General features: G+C 35.3%; 1 protein-coding gene and 1 long non-coding RNA gene across 2 annotated transcripts in view; both read left to right on the forward strand.

The window, feature by feature from the left end:
- Window positions 1–3694, forward strand: part of LOC141301026 (protogenin B-like) — a 69568-nt gene extending 65874 nt beyond the window's left edge. Inside the window, exons 20-23 of the mRNA XM_073831280.1 lie at window positions 1165–1265; window positions 3036–3139; window positions 3214–3428; window positions 3629–3694. Of these exons, the coding sequence (XP_073687381.1) occupies window positions 1165–1265; window positions 3036–3139; window positions 3214–3428; window positions 3629–3694 (486 nt within the window). The remainder of the gene's footprint in view (window positions 1–1164; window positions 1266–3035; window positions 3140–3213; window positions 3429–3628) is intronic.
- A 9631-nt stretch (window positions 3695–13325) lies between these two features.
- LOC141301621 (uncharacterized) lies at window positions 13326–15322 on the forward strand. Its single transcript, XR_012342203.1, has 3 exons — window positions 13326–13390; window positions 14874–14997; window positions 15268–15322. It is a non-coding gene; the product is annotated as an uncharacterized lncRNA (long non-coding RNA).
- The last annotated feature ends 3755 nt before the right edge of the window (window positions 15323–19077 follow it).

A 19077-nucleotide genomic window follows, 5' to 3' on the forward strand; every position in this document is an offset into this window, starting at 1 on the left:
AGAGGGTCAACACTTTCACAGCACTAGATAGATAGATAGATAGATAGATAGATAGATAGATCACCTTTCAAATTTAATTTATTTAGATTTTTTTAAGTTATACTTTTTATGGACCTGTCAGGACCCTGGTTATTTTAGTTAACTAAAACAAAATAAAAAGTTAAAGTAAATGGCAACAAAAAAATTTAATAAATACATAAGTATAAAAATAAAAACAATTTTAAAAATATACATTAAAGAACCCATGTGGACCATGATTAACTAAAACTAAAACATCATTTTAAAAAAACATTTACTTAAAGTAAACATAAATTACAATAAAACGAAATAAAAAATATATATATTTCGCTGAACAAAAAAATCAATAGAATAAAATGTAAAATTACAAAAATGTATTAATTATAAAAAAAGATACTGCGGGAAATAGAACTATATAAAAAAATGTTTTATTTTTTTAAAAACGTTAACTAAAAATATAAAAATCTTTAAAAAATGTAAAGAATTATTTTAAATCACTAATTAAAAATATGAATTATAAAAGCTAATTTAAAAATCAATAAAACTATAACAGGTTCTCAGTGATAATAAAATACAGTGATGGAAGAAAAAAAAAATGTCAAAAGGGTTTTGTAACAGCTTAAGGGGGAATAAATGATGACAGAATTTGTTTAACATTCATTATTAATGTTTGGTCAGTGTGCAAAAGCTCCTCTCGACTGACCGCTGAACTCTTTCATAACCAAACTGGAGATAGGACTAATCAAATAGAAGACTAATATCTGACTGGATGAAGCCGCCGTGTCTCCATTAACCCAATCTGAAGAGTTTGGGGTGTCTGGCTTTCCTAAACTGCTCATCTTCTGTTCACAACTTGAGCTGCAGCCGTTGATGAATATGGAGTTTGCAAGTCAAGATGCATGCGACTACCATTAACATGGATTTCTCCATTACTCACTCATTTCTTATTTGAAATAGCCTCTCTCTCTCATAGTTTCTGTCATTCACTTGGGTTTGGGATCGTTACGCTGTTTAGTTTTTTCTTCTCAAAACACTAACCAGCCTCAAACAAATCAGAACCTTGTTCCTGGGGAAAGCATTCAGTCTGGTCTGATAATCACAAAACATTACTTGTGATCTGATTCTGGATTTGTTTCCTATCTCAAGTCGTCTCAGAAAGAGCAGAAGAGGATCCAGAAGACCATGTCGTCAGGTGATCTTGGGAAAATGGATTCGCTCAGGAAGTCTATCTCGCAAAGCGACGGCAGGTCGGGTGGAATTCATTTCTTCTACTATTTGATCAAAATTTTATTTTATTATTTAAAAAAATAAGACAGAATTATTAGTATTGTCATTTTACAGTAAATTACTTTAATTGTGATTAAAATAATTTTTAAATGTAATACATTTTAAATTAAATGAATACATTTTTCAAAAAGTTTTTTTTTAATTTAGGTTTTATACTTATTTTTTTTTTAATTTCTTGTAATTTGACAGTATATTAATTTATTTAATTGTAATTAAAATAAAAACATTTAAACTCAACAAATTTTAAATGCAATTAATTTATTAATTTTTCTAAAAAGAAAAATGGTTTAATTTAGGCTTTACAATAATATTATAAAAATATATTTTTATTAAAAAATGTATTTAATAATAATAATAAAAAAATAATATAAAATTAATCATTGGTATAGTCCTTTTACAGTTAATTAATTTTATTGAAATTAAAATAAAACATTTTAAAACTTACTACATTTTAAATGTATAAATATGTTTTACTTTTGTTGTTTAATTTTTTTACCATAGTACCTTAGTATTATTACAGTATATATTACACTGTAAAAAGTTTTCCCAGTTTCAACTTAAAAACTTAAGTTTAGCAACTGCCTTCGAATTTTAAGTTAAATCAACTGAAAACGATAAGTAATTTCAACTAAAGACAATGAAATGAGTTAAAATGACTTGTACTTTGAAGTTGATTTAACTTAAAATTTTAAGGCAGCTGATGAACTCAAGTTTTTAAGTTGAAACTTGTGAAAACTTTTTACAGTGTAGTTAAATGTATTTAATAATAATTAATAGACAAAATTATTAGTATTTAATTGTAATTAAAATAAAACATTTTAAAACTTTAATTTAAATGTATCAACATTTTTTGTATTTTCAAAATTTAACTTTTCATTTTTTACAATAGTATTACAATATATTTCTTAATTGGTTAAATGTATTAAATAAAAATAGGCAAAATTATTAGTATTATAATTTTACAGTTAATGAATTTAATTGTAATTAAAATAAAACATTTTAAAACAAATACAACTAAAACTACAATTTTAAATATATCCACATTTTTAAAATATAATTTTTTTGCCATAATTAAAATAAAACATTTTAAAACTTAATAAATTTAAAATGCAATTAATATTTTTTTATTTTTTAAAGTTTTACTCTATAAATTATTAAATGTAATCATTATTAAATAAGTAGGCAAAATTATTACTATTATAATTTTACAGTAAATTAATTTAATTGTAATTAAAATAAAACATTTTAAACTTAATACATTTTAAATGTTTTACAATAGTATTATGACAATGTCTAAATTAGTTACATATATATATATATATATATATATATATAATAAGTTACAATAAAAATCTATTATATTTATTAAAATAATAATTGTTAATATTTCATAGTCATACAGAATTGGTCAAAAACAGTGTGAAGTGAAAAAAGTTGAAAAAATTGTTTACTGAGAGTAAATCCAACTATAAACCCACAAATTTGTAAAGAATTCAAAATAAATCTTTTAGAATAAAATATAATATGCACTTTGAGCATGCAGGAAAAAAAGTATTTCCAAATAGATCTATTCATGTAATCTATACCTTTTTCATGTCAAACTAAATATCACATTGTCAGAGGTTCCAATATTGTGCAGCCATACTCTACTTTGTTTATTATTCATGTTCCTGATCTTTTTGTAAATGATTCTTTAGTGCATGAAAATAAATCTTTTAATCTGTTTTTAGGGTCCGAGGCAAAATGCGTTTCTGGAGTAAGAGCAAGCATGGCGATAAAAAGATGTCCACCAGGGGGCACTCCGCAGATTCAGAGCTCACCGACAGGAGGAAAGGTGTGTGATTTTTCACTCATTTCTTTCTCATCTCCACATTTGTCTTCTTGTCTAATATAGTTCCTGTCTCGCAGACTCTCCTCCAGGAAGCCCTGAGCACGCCGGACTGTCTGGACGCGACAGCAAGGAGAACCGGGAGCCCATGATGGGCATGATGTCGATGAAGAGGAGGCGCAGTGTGAAGATCAGTAGCGTGTCTCTAGAATCGTCCGCCTGGCAGAACGACTCTCTGCACATCCTCACCAGCACCGCAGACTACCGCAGCATGAACGACTTCCTCATGAAAAAGGTGCGTTTTCTCCTTTTTTTTCTCCTTTTCATGATAACGATCCCAAACACACCACCAAGATGACAGCTGCCTTGCTGAGGAAGCTGAAGGTGAAGGTGAGGGAGTGGCCAAGTATGTCTCCAAACCTGAACCTTATTAAGCACCTGTGGGGCATCCTCAAGTGTAAGATGGAGAAGCACCATGTGTCTAATGTCCAGCAGCTTCGAGAGGAATGGAAGAGGATCCCACAGGGTATCCGCGGGGTTTTAAAAAGTATTAAAAAGTGATAAATCAAAATTGTCAAATTTAAGGCCATTAAAAGTATTAAATGTGGTCTCAAAGGTATTATTTTTTCCAAATTAGGTATTATTTTTTCAGACTATCAGGTGTCCTATTCTGATTGAAATTCTATCTGCGTTCGCGTTAGTTCGTTTAAATATGGGCTTTAGCATATCTGGGGACATGATCAAAGATCTTTCGTCTCCGTCTCAACTTATGTTTGATGCTGACGTCGTATTCAGTGGTCGTTCTGCAACATCTCAGAACACAGAAGTTGTTGGCTTAAGGCGGCCGGTGCGAATTCGGACGGTCGGAAGACCGTATGGCCACGCACACGTCACGAATGACTTTTTTTACGGACGCAGTGGTACACTGCACGATTTTAAAACCTGCCGATTTCCGAGGCAATCGCATTCTGAGAGGAAGGCTGTGTATAATATACTGTGTATGTAGGCTACTGTTAAATACAACTGCTCTCTGTCTATCTCTTTACTGCATTTAAAAAATATGAGCCGTGACTCTTTGCTAGACATGCAGGAAGTACCGTCCGATCACCCTTGCGTGTGTACACTTGTTGCAAACTTGACAAAACTTCACCTTTACAGCAGTGTATATATATAGTCCCCGACCCGCTTCCTGACCCGCATGTTTAATATTTGCGACTGACAGCAGCGATTATATGCGGTGGAGATTCGTTCACTGTCAAACATCATTCGGCATTAATTAGGTAATTTTGTCAAAAGAAATGTTCTTGATTACAAGAAAAATACAGATTTTTCTTGTTGTGATTTATTTTGTCTTTCCTTTATACAGATTTAAATAGTTTCATTTTCGAAGTAGGCTATACTCTAAATTATGTCGGTGATTCTCCGATGTTAAATATGATCAATAATTTTTTTTATTTCGATCTACACAGTGTAATAAAATGTAAGGAAAAGATTAGCCTATAGCCCTAAATATATATAGACCACAAGCTAATTCCCTTTTTTCTTAACTTTTAACTTCCTCTAAAAATTATCAAGAATATTAAATCAATTTAATAGGCCAGCTGAACGAATTTTCTTTTACAAACATATCGAATGCACTTCAAAACGAAGTTTTCATATATAAATTCAGGAATCACGAATATGACTAAATAATATTATTATATATATATTAATTATATAGCTATAATAGTTGTATCAAACGAATAATTTAATTATAGTGCCTGAATTTATTTGATTTCGTTCGTTTTCGCTCTCTGGAAATGTAAAGAAAAAATACCGTTTTTACTTGGAATCGTTTTTAATCCCTGGTTTTAAACAAGCATAGGCCTATACATGAGATTTTATATATATTTGTTTAAAAATAGTGCTAGAAATTAAGACTTCAAAAAATTAAGAAATTAAGTGAAATGTGTCTAATAATTCCAAAAAGAAAGAGAACAAAAAAAATGACATTACTGAGCTATATTCGTTTAAAAGTAGCCTATTAAAATGGTGCAATGGCACTGCTCAGTTCAACGTGTTGGGAAATCGGCATTTTGTCCTGCATCAGCATTTATTCAACAGTTAATAACGCTCAACATTCAAAAGGTGGGCTATATTTTGTTCAGCCAATAAATAGTAGGTCTATGTATTTCATAGAAAATTGTCAAGTAGGCTACTATATAAATTACAAAGGTTTGATTGGCATCTTTATTTCAAACGACCCGAACGACCGCGACCCGAATATCATGAAAAATATTTTTGGATGACTCAACCCGCGCATCACTGCACTGCACCCCTAGCACCCCCATTTTTTCTTTTGCCCAGAGCCAGGGCTCGCTGTTCTTGCCAAAGTTCAGCGAGTTTATCCTCTTTCTTAATAGTCCAAGTCGCCGTGGTGCTGTCATGTTCATCTTGTTCTGTGGTTTCCTTTTCTTTAGCTTCTGATTGGTCATTTCCAGTTTGATCAACAAATCGGCTCGTTCAACAGCACACATGTCACGTTTTCAATCCGACAGCTCCCGAAGTTTTTTGACATGTTTAAAAATGATCGTGAGGTCGGGAAGTGCTCGTAAGGCACTCTGCTCGTCTCGTAATTTCTCACACACCATACGAGCCCCGACCATACGAGAAGAGACGATTACCTCCGATAACCAAAGAAATCGCATGCGAGCTCGTACGACCTCAAAAATCGCACCGTGTACGCCCGCCTTTACGTTTTATTTTAGACTTGCTTCAAGGCATATCTTCAACGACTGGACAACCATCGTCCTCTTCCAGGGCAAATGCAAGTTTTCTGGTAGCTGGGTGAACGACCCAGCGTTTAAGGACTGGCTCAGGCCTGTAGTAGGGAATAACAGGCAGGCTTATTGTTCGGTGTGTAAAAAAAAACATCAATGTCAACTGGATGGGAGCTAACGCTCTTCGGTCGCATATGCAATCCACTAAACATAAAAACGGAATGCGTGCTCGGAGAGAGGGACAGAAGTCTATTTACAACATTAAAGTTTACGGAAACTCGTTTTCCCTCCTCTGCGGCTGTCAATCATTCTCCATTCAGTAACGTTATTCAAACAGCGCGCGCACCTATTCTGGTTACAGCAGGATGCACGGTAAAACTCTCTCCAATATGATATATTCACATTAAAATGCTTGATCTTGCAGTGAATGCCAGCCAGTGTGCTGGAACTATCCATTCTCTCCATTGCACATTTTATGTAGTTTGTTTTATTTTTATTTACTAAGTAAAATAAATATGTGCAATATGTTGTCAACATCAGTCTCTAAATCTATTCTTTTTTTGTATGTTATATATGTCAAAATCTGTGTAAATAATAGAAAGGTCGCTGATTAACACTTGCAATTTAGTGTCGTGATGGTTTTAAAAAAAATTCTGAAGGTAGTAAAAAAGGTATTAAAAAGTAGTAAATTTAACTTTAGGATTGCTGTATATACCCTGTCCCAGCAACAACCTGTGCAGCTCTGGTCAATTCCATGCCCAGGACGATTAAAGGCAGTGCCAGATAACAATAGTGCTAACACGAGATATTAACACATCAAGTGTCACGAAATACTCACAATGAGTTTGCACAAGAATTGTTTTACACAGTTATGTAAGAATTGCGATAACCATTCAATTTTGTTACTAAACCATTACATAAGTATGTTTTTTGAGCAATTTACAGGGAAACTTGTTCAGCCCGTGTGTCATGAAAGCAAAATTAACCATGCGGTAAAACATTTAATGCAGGTCTAATTTGATGTTGGAACAATGATCGCGTTATCCAAAATATTAAATTTCTCCAATCTGACATTTCGTAGATCGGCGATCTAGAAGCTGAAGACAGTCAGAAGGACACACCAGTGGACGTGGTCTTCAAGAAGGCCCTCAAAGAATTTCGTCTTAACATCTTCAACTCGTATTCAACCGCTCTGGCTGTGAGTTTCTCAAATCAAACTTTTCACAGTGACTTCAAAGCAACCTTGAAATCTTCTCATCCCCAAAATCTCACCCCGAATGTGTCTCACCTTCAGATGGATGATGGCAGGAGCATTCGTTATAAAGATCTCTACGCTCTGTTCGAGCACATCTTAGAGAAGAACATGCGTCTGGAGCAGAGAGACTGGAGCGAGTCACCGGTTAAAGTCTGGGTCAACACCTTCAAAATCTTCCTCGATGAGTTCATGACCGAACACAAGCCAATGGACGGAACCATAAGCAAGGTAAAGCATCTCTCTAAATCCACAAATTGTTTCATATTGGTCAACAAAACTCTTCTGAGAGTTGTGTATGTTTTCCAGGCTCCTAAACCCGAGAGGAAGAAGAGGAGGAAAAAGGAATCGGACACCGTCAGTGCTTGTTTTAAACTCTATTTAGATCATTATGCTTGTGTAATAGGGTTTATGAATTCTTGATAACTGCATTAACATCTTCATTGCACTGCTACCCTCTGCAGGTGGAAGAACACATGGGTCACATTTTTAAATCCACCCAGTACAGCATCCCGACCTACTGCGAGTTCTGTTCGTCTCTCATCTGGATGATGGACAAAGCGTGTGTTTGCAAACGTGAGTGCAGCTTTTATTTTTATATTTCAGTTTGGAAAAGGTTTTGTTTCTAATATTGTAATAGTTAAATATGGGAGTGTCTTCATGCCTTTTTGTAATTCTCAAAAAATTTAAATTAAAGTTATCTTAAAAAATATATGTTCACCAAGATGTTTTGACAAGGATTATTATTGTTAACTTAATCTAAAAATTCTCTGTTCTCTGCATGACCCAAGGAATATTTTGAGACCAGTATCATTACAATAGGCTATTTTTTAAGTAATTAATGGCTTCATATGAACGCTATATTACTTTTGACCAATAGGTGGCGCTATTACCAAATTGATGTGGCGTGGTCAGTGTGAGGTGACAATTGCACATACAAAGTCTGGTGTCAATATGTCAAAGCTATGCAGAGATACAGCCGAAATTCGGCATTATTCCAGCATTTGGTGAAAATTGGACCAATAGTCTAGGAGGAGTACAAAAAAGTTTTCAGCATAAAGAATGGTGGACAGGAAGTTTGTCTGACTATTGCGAAATGGCTATCTATGTTCTCTGCATGACCCAAAGAATTTATTGAGATCAGTTTCAATACAATAGGCTAATATACTTAAGTTATTAGCATTTTTGTAAATTTAATTGCGGTTTTGAGCACAAGGTGGTGCTACCTCAAAACTTTTGGTAACACTTTACAATAAGGTTCATTAGTTAAACATTAGTTAATGTATTAACTAACATGAACTAACCATGAGCAATACATTAGTTACTGTATTTACTAATCTTCATTAACGTTAGTTAACGGAAATACAGTTGTTCATTGTTTGTTCATGTTAGTTCACGCTGCATTAACTAATGTTAACAAGATTTTAATAATGTATTAGTAAATGTTGAAATTAACATTAACAAAGATTAATAAATGCTGTATAAGTGCAGTTCATTATTAGTTCATGTTAACTAATGTGGTTAACTAATGTTAACTAAGGAACCTTATTGTAAAGTGTTACCAAACTTTTTTAATGTACTATCAAAGCATGGTACCAAAGACACACCAAGTTTCGTAACGATACGCAAAAATGTGTTCAGAAAATATAGCATATTACGACAAAATTCAAAATGGGCAAAATGGTGAAAATAGGGTATAGTTCGACTCTGCATGCTTCACCAAATCTAAAGCTTTGTGATTTTTGGCCAAACCATTTAGAAGTTCTAAGTATAAGGATTTTTTAATATCTCCTGACCACTATGTGGTGCTGCACAGAAACTGTCCAGGTAGCCTCAAGACATGGTTTTTATAACTCACACAAAGTTTGGTCACAATATGCTAAAGCGCTGCGTAGATATAGCCTCGTATTAATTAAAATCGTTTACACATTATTCGAGAACGGTTTGACTATTTAACTTGAATTCCATAACTTTTTGTCAGTATGGTCTGAAGATGATCTGAGCCAATTTTGGTGAAAATTGGACCGACAGTCTAGTAAGAGTTTAAAAAAGTAGGTTTTCAGCATAATGGCGGACAGGAAGTTTGTCTGACTATGGCAAAATTGCGATGTATGTTCTCGGAATGACCCAAAGAATAGGAAAGGAACAGATCAGTTTCATTACAATAGACTAATATACTCAAGTATATACTCAAGCATTTTTGCAAAGTTTTGACCACAAAACTACTTTTTGAGACTATCACAGTGTGGTGCAGAAGACACATACCTTGTTTTTGTAATGATACGCAAAAATGTGTTCATAAAATATAGCATTTTACGACAGAATTTGAAATAGCCGATGCCCAAAATGGGTGACGTGGAAATCTAAAGAGACCAGTTTTGTGATTTTTGGCCAAACCATTCAGAAGTTCTAAGCAAAAATAGCCATTTATCATATCTCCTGACCACTAGGTGGTGCTGCACAGAAACTGTGCAGATAGCCTCAGGTCATGCTTGTTGTAACACATTCCAAATTTGGTCTCGGAGATAGATATAGCCTCACATCCATTTTTGCATGCTCTTCATCAAATTCGTTTGCGCATTATTGGAGAACGGTTTGACTAATCAAGTTGAATTCCATAACCTTTTGCCAGCATGGTCTGAAGATGATCTAAGCCAATTTTGATGAAAATCAGACAAACCATCTAGGACGAGTTTGAAAAAGTAGGTTTTTGGAACAATTAAAAGCAAAAACTAAGTATTACCAAAATCTTTAATAACTATATCAATACTACTAAAATAACACTGGTTTTGAGTACTATAATAGTCTGGAGTCTCTGTATCAGTTTCTCCTTTCCTGTATTTTCATCTTAGTCACTAAGTGTCTGCTAGTCTTGAGAGCAACTTAATCAAATTTTTTTCCTGTAAATTCTCCCATTTTCTTCTGAACTTGATCGATAACAGCCTCTCAGTCTCATATTTCTGTTGATGTGAGTGGGAAACACGATGCTGGTGCTCAGATCTGCCATTAACCGTGTGCTTGTTCTTTCTGGTTTTCTTCAGTCTGTCGCTATGCTTGTCACAGGAAGTGCTGTCTGAGGATGACTACTACATGCAGTAAGAAGGTAAGAACGCCTTAAAATAGTGCTTGACTGACAGATCCGTCATCCATCTGATAGACTGCACTCTAGATGCTGGATTTGTCTGTTGAAAATCTGAAATGTGTCTTTAAACATGAGAAACGATCATTAGTTGTATGAGACTCGTCTTTGAACCACAAAATAGTTTTATGTAGTTGCTTAGTTTTTCTGGATGGTTGGTATGCAGACTTTTAGGTGTTATGGCTCATTGCTGGGGGTTGCTATGCTGTTACTAGAGTATTCTGGGTGGTTGCTAGGAGGCTGCTAAGGTGTTGCTATGTGGTTGCTAGGGTATTTGAAGTGGTTGCTACTAGGGTGTTGCTAGGTTGCTATGCAGTTGCTAGGGTGTTCTGGGTGGTTAATGTGGAGTTTTTCAAGTGTTCTGGGTTGTTGCATGGGTGTTCTGATGGTTGCTAGGGTATTTGGAGTGGTTGCTACTAGGGTGTTGCCAAGTGGCTGCTAGGCTAATCTGGATCATTGCTAGGTTGTTCTGATGGTTGCTATGGTGTTGCTAAGCAGTTTCTAGGGTATTCTAGGTGGTTACTAAGAGGTTGCTAGGGTATTTAGGGTGGTTGTTACTGGAGTGGTGCTATGTGGTTGTTAGGGTTTTGCCATGTCTCAGGTGTTCTGCATGGATAGTATGTAGTTTTTTAGGAATTCTGGGTCATTTCTAGGGTGTTGTCATGCAGTTACTAGAGTATTTTGGGTGGTTGCTAGGAGGGCGCTAGGGTGTTGCTATGCGGTTGCTGGAGTATTTGAAGTGGTTGCTACTAGGGTGTTGCTAGGATGTTCTGATTGGTTGCTGGCATGTTGCTATGCATCTGCTAGGGTATTTGGAGTGGTTGCTACCAGAGTGTTGCTGTGTAGTTGCTAGAGTGTTCTGGGTGGTTGCTATGGTATTTGGAGTGGTTGCAACCAGCATGTTACTAAGTAGTTGCTAGGGTATTTGGAGTGATTTCTACTGTGGTGCTGCTATGCAGTTGTTCAGGTGTTATGGGTGGTTGCTAAGGTGTTGTTATGCAATTTCTAGTGTGTTCTGGGTGGTTGGTATGGTGTTTTTCAAGTGTTCTGGATGGTTGCTAGGGCATTTGGAATGGTTGCTAAGAGTGTTGCTATGTGGCTGCTAGGATATTCTGGATGGTTGGTATGCAGTTGTTCAGGTGTTCTGGGTGGTTGCTAGGGTGTTCTGGATGGCTCCTAGGGTATTTCAAGTAGTTGCTAGGGTATTTGGAGTGGTTGCTACTGTGGTGTTGCTATGTAGTTGCTAGGGTGTTCTAGCTGGTTGCGAGAGTATTTGGAGTGGTTGCTAGGAGGGCGCTAGGGTGTTGCTATGCGGTTGCTGGAGTATTTGAAGTGGTTGCTACTAGGGTGTTGCTAGGATGTTCTGATTGGTTGCTGGCATGTTGCTATGCATCAGCTAGGGTATTTGGAGTGGTTGCTACCAGAGTGTTGCTGTGTAGTTGCTAGAGTGTTCTGGGTGGTTGCTAGGGTATTTGGAGTGGTTGCAACCAGCATGTTACTAAGTAGTTGCTAGGGTATTTGGAGTGATTTCTACTGTGGTGTTGCTATGCAGTTCTTCAGGTGTTATGGGTGGTTGCTAAGGTGTTGTTTTGCAATTTCTAGTGTGTTCTGAGTGGTTGGTATGGTGTTTTTCCTGTGTTCTGGATGGTTGCTAGGGCATTTGGAATGGTTGCTAAGAGTGTTGCTATGTGGCTGCTAGGATATTCTGGATGGTTGGTATGCATTTGTTCAGGTGTTCTGGGTGGTTGCTAGGGTGTTCTGGATGGCTCCTAGGGTATTTCAAGTAGTTGCTAGGGTATTTGGAGTGGTTGCTACTGTGGTGTTGCTATGTAGTTGCTAGGGTGTTCTAGCTGGTTGCGAGAGTATTTGGAGTGGTTACTACTGTTGTGTTTCTATGTAGTTTTGATTGATTGCTAAGGTGTTGCTCTGCAGTTGCTAGGGTGTTGCTATGCTGTTGCTAGGGCATCGCTATGCAGTTGCTAGGGTGTCAATTTTAAGCATGCCTCTGAATATTCTCTCTTACATGATCTTTCTGTGCTGTCACCAGTTGTATGTGAGTCATCTTTGTGCTTCAACGTCATTACAGTCGTCATATTTTTCATGTGATTCATTTGCGTGTCTGTCTGTGTTGGTGTGTGTGTGTGTGTGTGTGTTTGCACGCTCAGTTTGACCTCGAGCTGTCTTCACGGCAGTTTGGCGTAGAGTTGTCTCGTTTAACGAGCGATGAGAGAGCCGTCCCGCTGGTGGTGGAGAAGCTGATCAACTACATCGAGATGCACGGCCTCTACACCGAGGGCATCTACAGGAAGTCTGGATCCACCAATAAAATCAAAGAACTCAAACAGGGGCTGGACACCGGTGAGCTTCACACCAGCGCCATCTTACGATAACATTTAGTGGCAACTTTTACTTACATGTTTGTCTTCATCGCAGATGCAAACAGTGTGAATTTAGACGACTACAACATCCATGTGATCGCCAGCGTGCTGAAGCAGTGGCTGCGTGATCTTCCCAACCCTCTCATGACCTTTGAACTTTACGAGGAGTTCCTCAGGGCTATGGGTATGAGCATCTAACGAAAAGTTCTGAAGAATAAAATCGCTTTTTTTTTACTTTCATATATGTTGTGTCCTCAAAAGTACTTGTTAGGAATGTATCTCTATCTTGTTTTCTCACTATTTTTAGCAAAAATACTCGTATTTAGGCTGATGTACGTGGATATAATGAAGTGTGTTTTCATTTTGGCTGGTGCAGGTCTGCAGGATAAGCGTGAGTTGGTTCAGGGGGTTTATTCGATCATTGATCAGCTCAGCAGAACTCACCTGAGCACATTGGAGAGACTCATATTCCACCTGGTTCGGTAAGACGATAGCCTGGATGATTATACTCAATGCCTGCAGCAACAGCAGAAAGCTTGCAGTAATTTTACCATTGTCAAGTTTGACCATGTTGGTTTTTATGTTTGTTTGCTGCAGGATCTCATTCCAGGAGGAGACAAACCGCATGTCTGCAAACGCGCTGGCTATCGTCTTTGCACCCTGCATACTGCGCTGTCCCGACACCACCGACCCGCTACAGAGCGTCCGGGACATCAGCAAGACCACCGCGTAAGACGATCAGAAAACAACACCAGTGAACAACATACTACGGAAGCTTATTTCTGCCATGCAATAAAATTATAAAAAAAATAATAATAATAATTTCAAGAAAAAAAAACAATTGTGACAACTCAGAATTCTGAGGGAAAAAAAGCCAAAATTGCGAGAGTAGACTCAGAATTCTGAAAAAAAAGTCGTAATTGGGAGATGTAAACACAGAATTCAGAGGAAAAATCCAAAATTGCGTGAAGTGGAATTTTAAAAAAAAAAGTCAAAATTGTGAGATGTAAACTCAGAATTCTGAGAAGAAAAAGCTGGGGCGGGGGGCAAAATTGTGAAAAGTAGACTAAGAATTCCAAGAAAAAATCTAAATTGTGAGATGTAAACTGAGAATTCTGAGGGAGTGGAGGAATTCCAAAAAAACAGTCAAATTGTGAGATGTAAACTTAGAATTCCGAGGGCAGAAAAGACAAAATTGCAAAATGTAACTCAGAATTCCGAGAAATAGACTGACAATTCCAAGAAAAACGTAAAAATTGCGAGCTGTAAATTTAGAAGTCTGAATGGGGGTGGGGGGGATCAGAATTCCGAGAAAAAAGTCAAAATTGTGAAATGTAAACTTAAAATTCCGAGGGGGAAAAAGCCAAAATTGCAAAATGTATCTCAGAATTCCGAGAAATAGACTGACAATTCTGAGAAAAACGTAAAAAATTGTGAGCTGTAAATTTAGAGGTCTGAGGGGGGAAAAAACTCAAATTCGGAGAAAAAAGTCAAAATTACGAGATGTAAAGTGAGAATTCCGAGGAGGAAAAAGCCAAAATTGCAAACTGAAACTCAGAATTTCGAGAAATAGACTGACAATTCCGAGAAAAACTTAAAAAATGTGAGATGTAAACTCTGAAGTCTGAGGGGGAAAAAAACTCAGAATTCCGAGAAAAAAGTCAAAATTGTGAGATGTAAACTTAGAATTCCGAGGGGGGAAAAGCCAAAATTGCTAAATGTAACTCAGAATTCCGAGAAATAGACTTACAATTCAGAGAAAAACTTAAAAAATGTGAGATGTAAACTTAGAATACCGAGGGGGGAAAAGCTAAAATTGCTAAATGTAGCTTAGAATTCCGAGAAATAGACTGACAATTCCGAGAAAAACATTGTGAGATGTAAACTTTAGAAGCCTGAGAGGAAAAAAAATCTGAATTCTGAGAAAAAAGTCAAAATTGCGAGATGTAAACTGAGAATTCCAAAGGAGAAAAAAATAAATAACAAAACGTAACTCAGAATTCATAGACAAAAGTCTAAATTGTGAGGTGTTAACTTAGAATTCAGAGGAGGAAAAAGCCAAAATTGCAAAATGAAACTCAGAATTCCGAGAAAATATCCAAAATTGTGAGAAGTAGACTGACAATTCAGAGAAAAAGTCAAAATTGCAAGATGTAAACTAAGAATTAATTTTTCATAATTTTGAAAGCATTTTTTACCTTGGTCTTCTCAGGTGTGTGGAGCTGATCATCTGCGAGCAGATGAGGAAATATAAAGCCCGTCTGAAGGACATCAACACGCTGGAGTTTGCCGAAAACAAAGCCAAGAGTCGTCTAACGCACATCCGGCGTTCGATGGTGAGTGACACGACCCTCAGAGCTCCAGACTGACCCAGGACCTGCACCACTCATGACCTTCCCATTTAAACCCCTTCCCCATTGACACGCCAGTGTCCCATGAAATGTGGAGGCAAATAGCTATATAAGTTTGACCTTCTCAGTCTTATTTTGTCTCTCATTCATGGACATCTTCACGTCCCATTTCTGTTTTCAGACAGACATTCCACTAATCCTGTTTTCTTCCCTTCACTCCTTCCCTGTGCCCTTCTCCCCATCCTCCTCTTCCAGAAACCAGTACTAATCGCGGTTAGGTTTATTGGCATTGCAAGAACTGCCACTCCGGTATGTATCCACGCCGAATCATCACGGCTAGTGCGTGTCCGTCCTAGTGTCCGTGTAGCGTCGTTAGCTGCCATACCAGCCATGCGTGGTTTGATGACGTCTTCATTTGCGCCGTTCCAGCTAATTCTGAAATGCTGTCCTGTGATTGGTTGTGAGGAGCGGCCAGATGTCAAGTCCTGTTTATTTTGCGTTTGTCTTGTGTTAACCGCGCATGCGGCGTGCTGCTGTATCACTAACACTTCCTTTTCTTTTATTTCTCCCGCATTTGCTTCTCGCTGCGTTTTTACACAGCCAAACGCACTCAAAAAGGTAAAGCTCAGTGACTGTGTGTGTTAGTGTGTGTCTGTCTTTAGGACGTTGCGCGTCTCACACGTCGCAGTGCTGTCTGTCTCCCACATGTAAGGTGCATTCCTGCTGAACTTTGTGTTTTATTCATTTTATATATATATATATATATATATATATATATATATATATATATACATATACATGTTATGTAAACATTTATATAAAAAAAAACATTTAAATAATATAATAATTTAATTTGACATTTATTTAATTGAATTTAAAGTAATTCCACATTACATAAAATGCTTTTCACTTAGATAAAAAGCTGTAGTATTTTATTAATTATTAATTATAAACTTTTGACATCTGGAATCTGATATTTTGTCCTTTTTGTTTTCATTTATTTTTGGTTTATTACATTAATAGCTTAATTTATGCTATATTTGTAATGTTTATGCTTTTTTTAACCATTTACATTTGATAATGAGTTTAATTTAGGCTACAAATATTACATTTTTATATATAAATATACTTTTTGTACATTTTAATTTTAAAATTGTCTATTCATTTTTGTTTACTTAATGTTATGTTGATACCTTCATAGCTTAATTTAGCTCAATTTGTAATTGTTTTTTTTGTAAACATTCATATTTGATAGCTTAATTTTTTTATTTAATTTAATTTTTTTTAATGTTACATTACATAGCTTAATTTATGTTAGATTTGTAATGTTATGTTTTTTTTGTAAATATTCATCTTTGATAGTTTTTTATACAATTTATATATAGTATATTTATAGAACTTAACATTTTAAATATTTGTTTAATTATTGTCTCTTTATTTTGTTAATGTTACATTGATAGCTTAATTTAGCTAATTTTTTTGTTGTTTTTTTGTCATTTATTTTTGTTTATTTAATTTGAATTAATTTTATTTATTTTTTAAATGTTACATTGATAGTTTAATTTATGCTATATCTGAAATGTTTTGACTTTTTTTTAACCATTAACATTTGATAATGAGTTAGAACATAAGAACATGGATTTTTATATATATACTTTTTGTAATTTTAAATTTAGAATTGTCTAATATTTTTTGTTTATTTGTATAGTTGCATTCCTAGCTTAATTTAGGCTATAAATATTACCTTTGTAATTATACCAAGTATGTATATATAATAAATATTTTAAATGTATATATTTTTTATTGTATAATTATTGTTTATTTTTGTTAGTTACATAAATGGCTTAATTTACCAAAATTTGTAATTATGGTTTTTCATGAACATTCACATTTGATAGTTTAATTTAGGCTATACATTTTATATGCAAGTGTTTATATTTGTATAACTACACATTTTAAATATATATATTTTTTAATTAAATATTTACTTAAATTGAAATATTAAATAATATTTCCAAATTGCCTAAAATGCTGTTCACTTAGTTTCTACTAATTATAAACTCTAATTTTTTGACATCTGAAAACTGATATTTCATCCAATTTATTATTATTTGTTTTTAAAAAATATAGATGCTCTGGAGCTTTATATCTTGTTTTCTAAACACTACTGGTCAAAAGTTTGGAATAATTGTGATTTCTTTTGTTTTTGAAAAAATATATATTTTTTGCATTAAAAATGCAATATTATTGCAATGCAAAAGCATTTTAAAAATCGTAATTATTCTTAACTTTTGACCCTTAGTATCATGATGTAGTAATTTCACAAAGGCTAGCATGACTCCACCTTTACTCGTTGATGGCTCACGTCTTATGCTCCGGTCTGCTGTTGTCTCCAGGGTAAGGCGCGTATACGCAAAAGTGGCCGCCACACGCCCTCGCCGCCCTTAAGTCCTCGGGCAGCAGAGAGGGAGGAGCCTGGTGAGGAGGGGGCGGAGTCTGGGCTGAGTGAGCAGCAGCAAGTGGCCATGCAGCAGGAAGAGAAAGTTTTGACTGAGCAGATAGAAAACCTGCAGAAGGAGAAGTCAGTGAACTTCTTGTGTCTCATTAATATTGTTTATTTTCTTGTTTAGATTTCTTACTTTTGTTATCTCTTCGCTCCAGGGAAGAACTCACTTATGAGATGCTGGCTTTGGATCCCAGAGCGTCCGACGATGAGATGCTGGAGTCAGAAGCATCTATTGGAACAGCAGACAGCTCAGAAAACCTCATGGAGTCGGAAGGTGCCACATCTGATCAATGGGGTAACGATGCTAATTTGCATGTTTTAAAGGTTCTGAGGTCATTTACTCGCCCCCATGTTGTTCCAAACCTATAAGACTTTGGTTAATCTTCAAGTCTTTTTTTTATGAAACCTGAGAGGTTTCTGTTTCTCCGTCAAAATCCAGGTAACCAAATTTAGAAGATCCAAAAAGTACATAAAGGTGTCGTTAAACAAATCCATATAAATCAAGTGGTTTAAAACAAGTGTTATATAGAGATTTAATTTTAACTTTTTCATCATTAAAATTCCTGGTAACCAAAACTTAAAAGATCAAAACAGTCATAAAGGCATCATAATACAAATCACTATGAATCAAGAGATTACAAACAAGTCTTCTAAAGAGATTCAATCACCTTTTCATTAATAAAGGTCCAGGTAACCCAAGTTCAGAAGGTCCAAAAAGGCCATAAAGGCATCGTAAAATGAATTCATATAAATCAAAAGATTAAAAACAAGTCTTGTGAAGAAATTTCATCACTCTTTCTCCACTGAAAGTCCAGGTAACCAAAGTTCAGAAGGTCCAAAAAGGTCATAAAGGCATTGTAAGATGAATTCATATAAATCAGTTAGTTTAAAACAGCTCTTGTGAAGAGATTTGGTCACTTTTCCTCCTTTGAAAGTATAAGCAACCGAAACTTTGAAGATCCAAAGTGGTCATAAAGGCATCGTAAAATGAATCTAAAGAAATAAAAAGATTAAAAACAAGTCTTGTGAAGAGATTTGATCACTCTTCCTCCACTGAAAGTCCAGGTAACCCAAGTTCAGAAGGTCCAAAAAGGTCATAAAGGCATCATAAAACAAATCCATATGAATCAGTTGATTTAAAACAACTCGTATAGAGATTCGGCCACTTTTTCTCCTTTGAAAGTACAAGTAACCAAAACTTGGAAGATCCAAAAAGGTCATAAAGGCATCTTTAAGGGAATCCATATGAAGTGGTTTAAAACAATTCTTATAAAGAGATTCAATCACTGTTTCATCCTTAAAGGTCCTGGTAACCAAAACTTAGAAGATCCAAAGTGGTCATAAAGGTATCGTAAAATGAATACATATAAATCAAAAGATTAAAAACAAGTTTTATGAGGAGATTTGATCACTCTTCCTCCACTGAAAGTCCAGGTATCCAAAGTGCAGAAGGTCCAAAAAGGTCATGAAGGCATCATAAAACAAATCCATATGAATCAAGAGATTACAAACAAGCCAAAAATTTGAAGATCCAAAGTGGTCAAAAAAGAATCATAAAA

This window comes from Garra rufa, chromosome 25 (assembly GCF_049309525.1).
Source record: "Garra rufa chromosome 25, GarRuf1.0, whole genome shotgun sequence".
In the NCBI taxonomy this organism is placed as follows: Eukaryota; Metazoa; Chordata; class Actinopteri; order Cypriniformes; family Cyprinidae; genus Garra; species Garra rufa.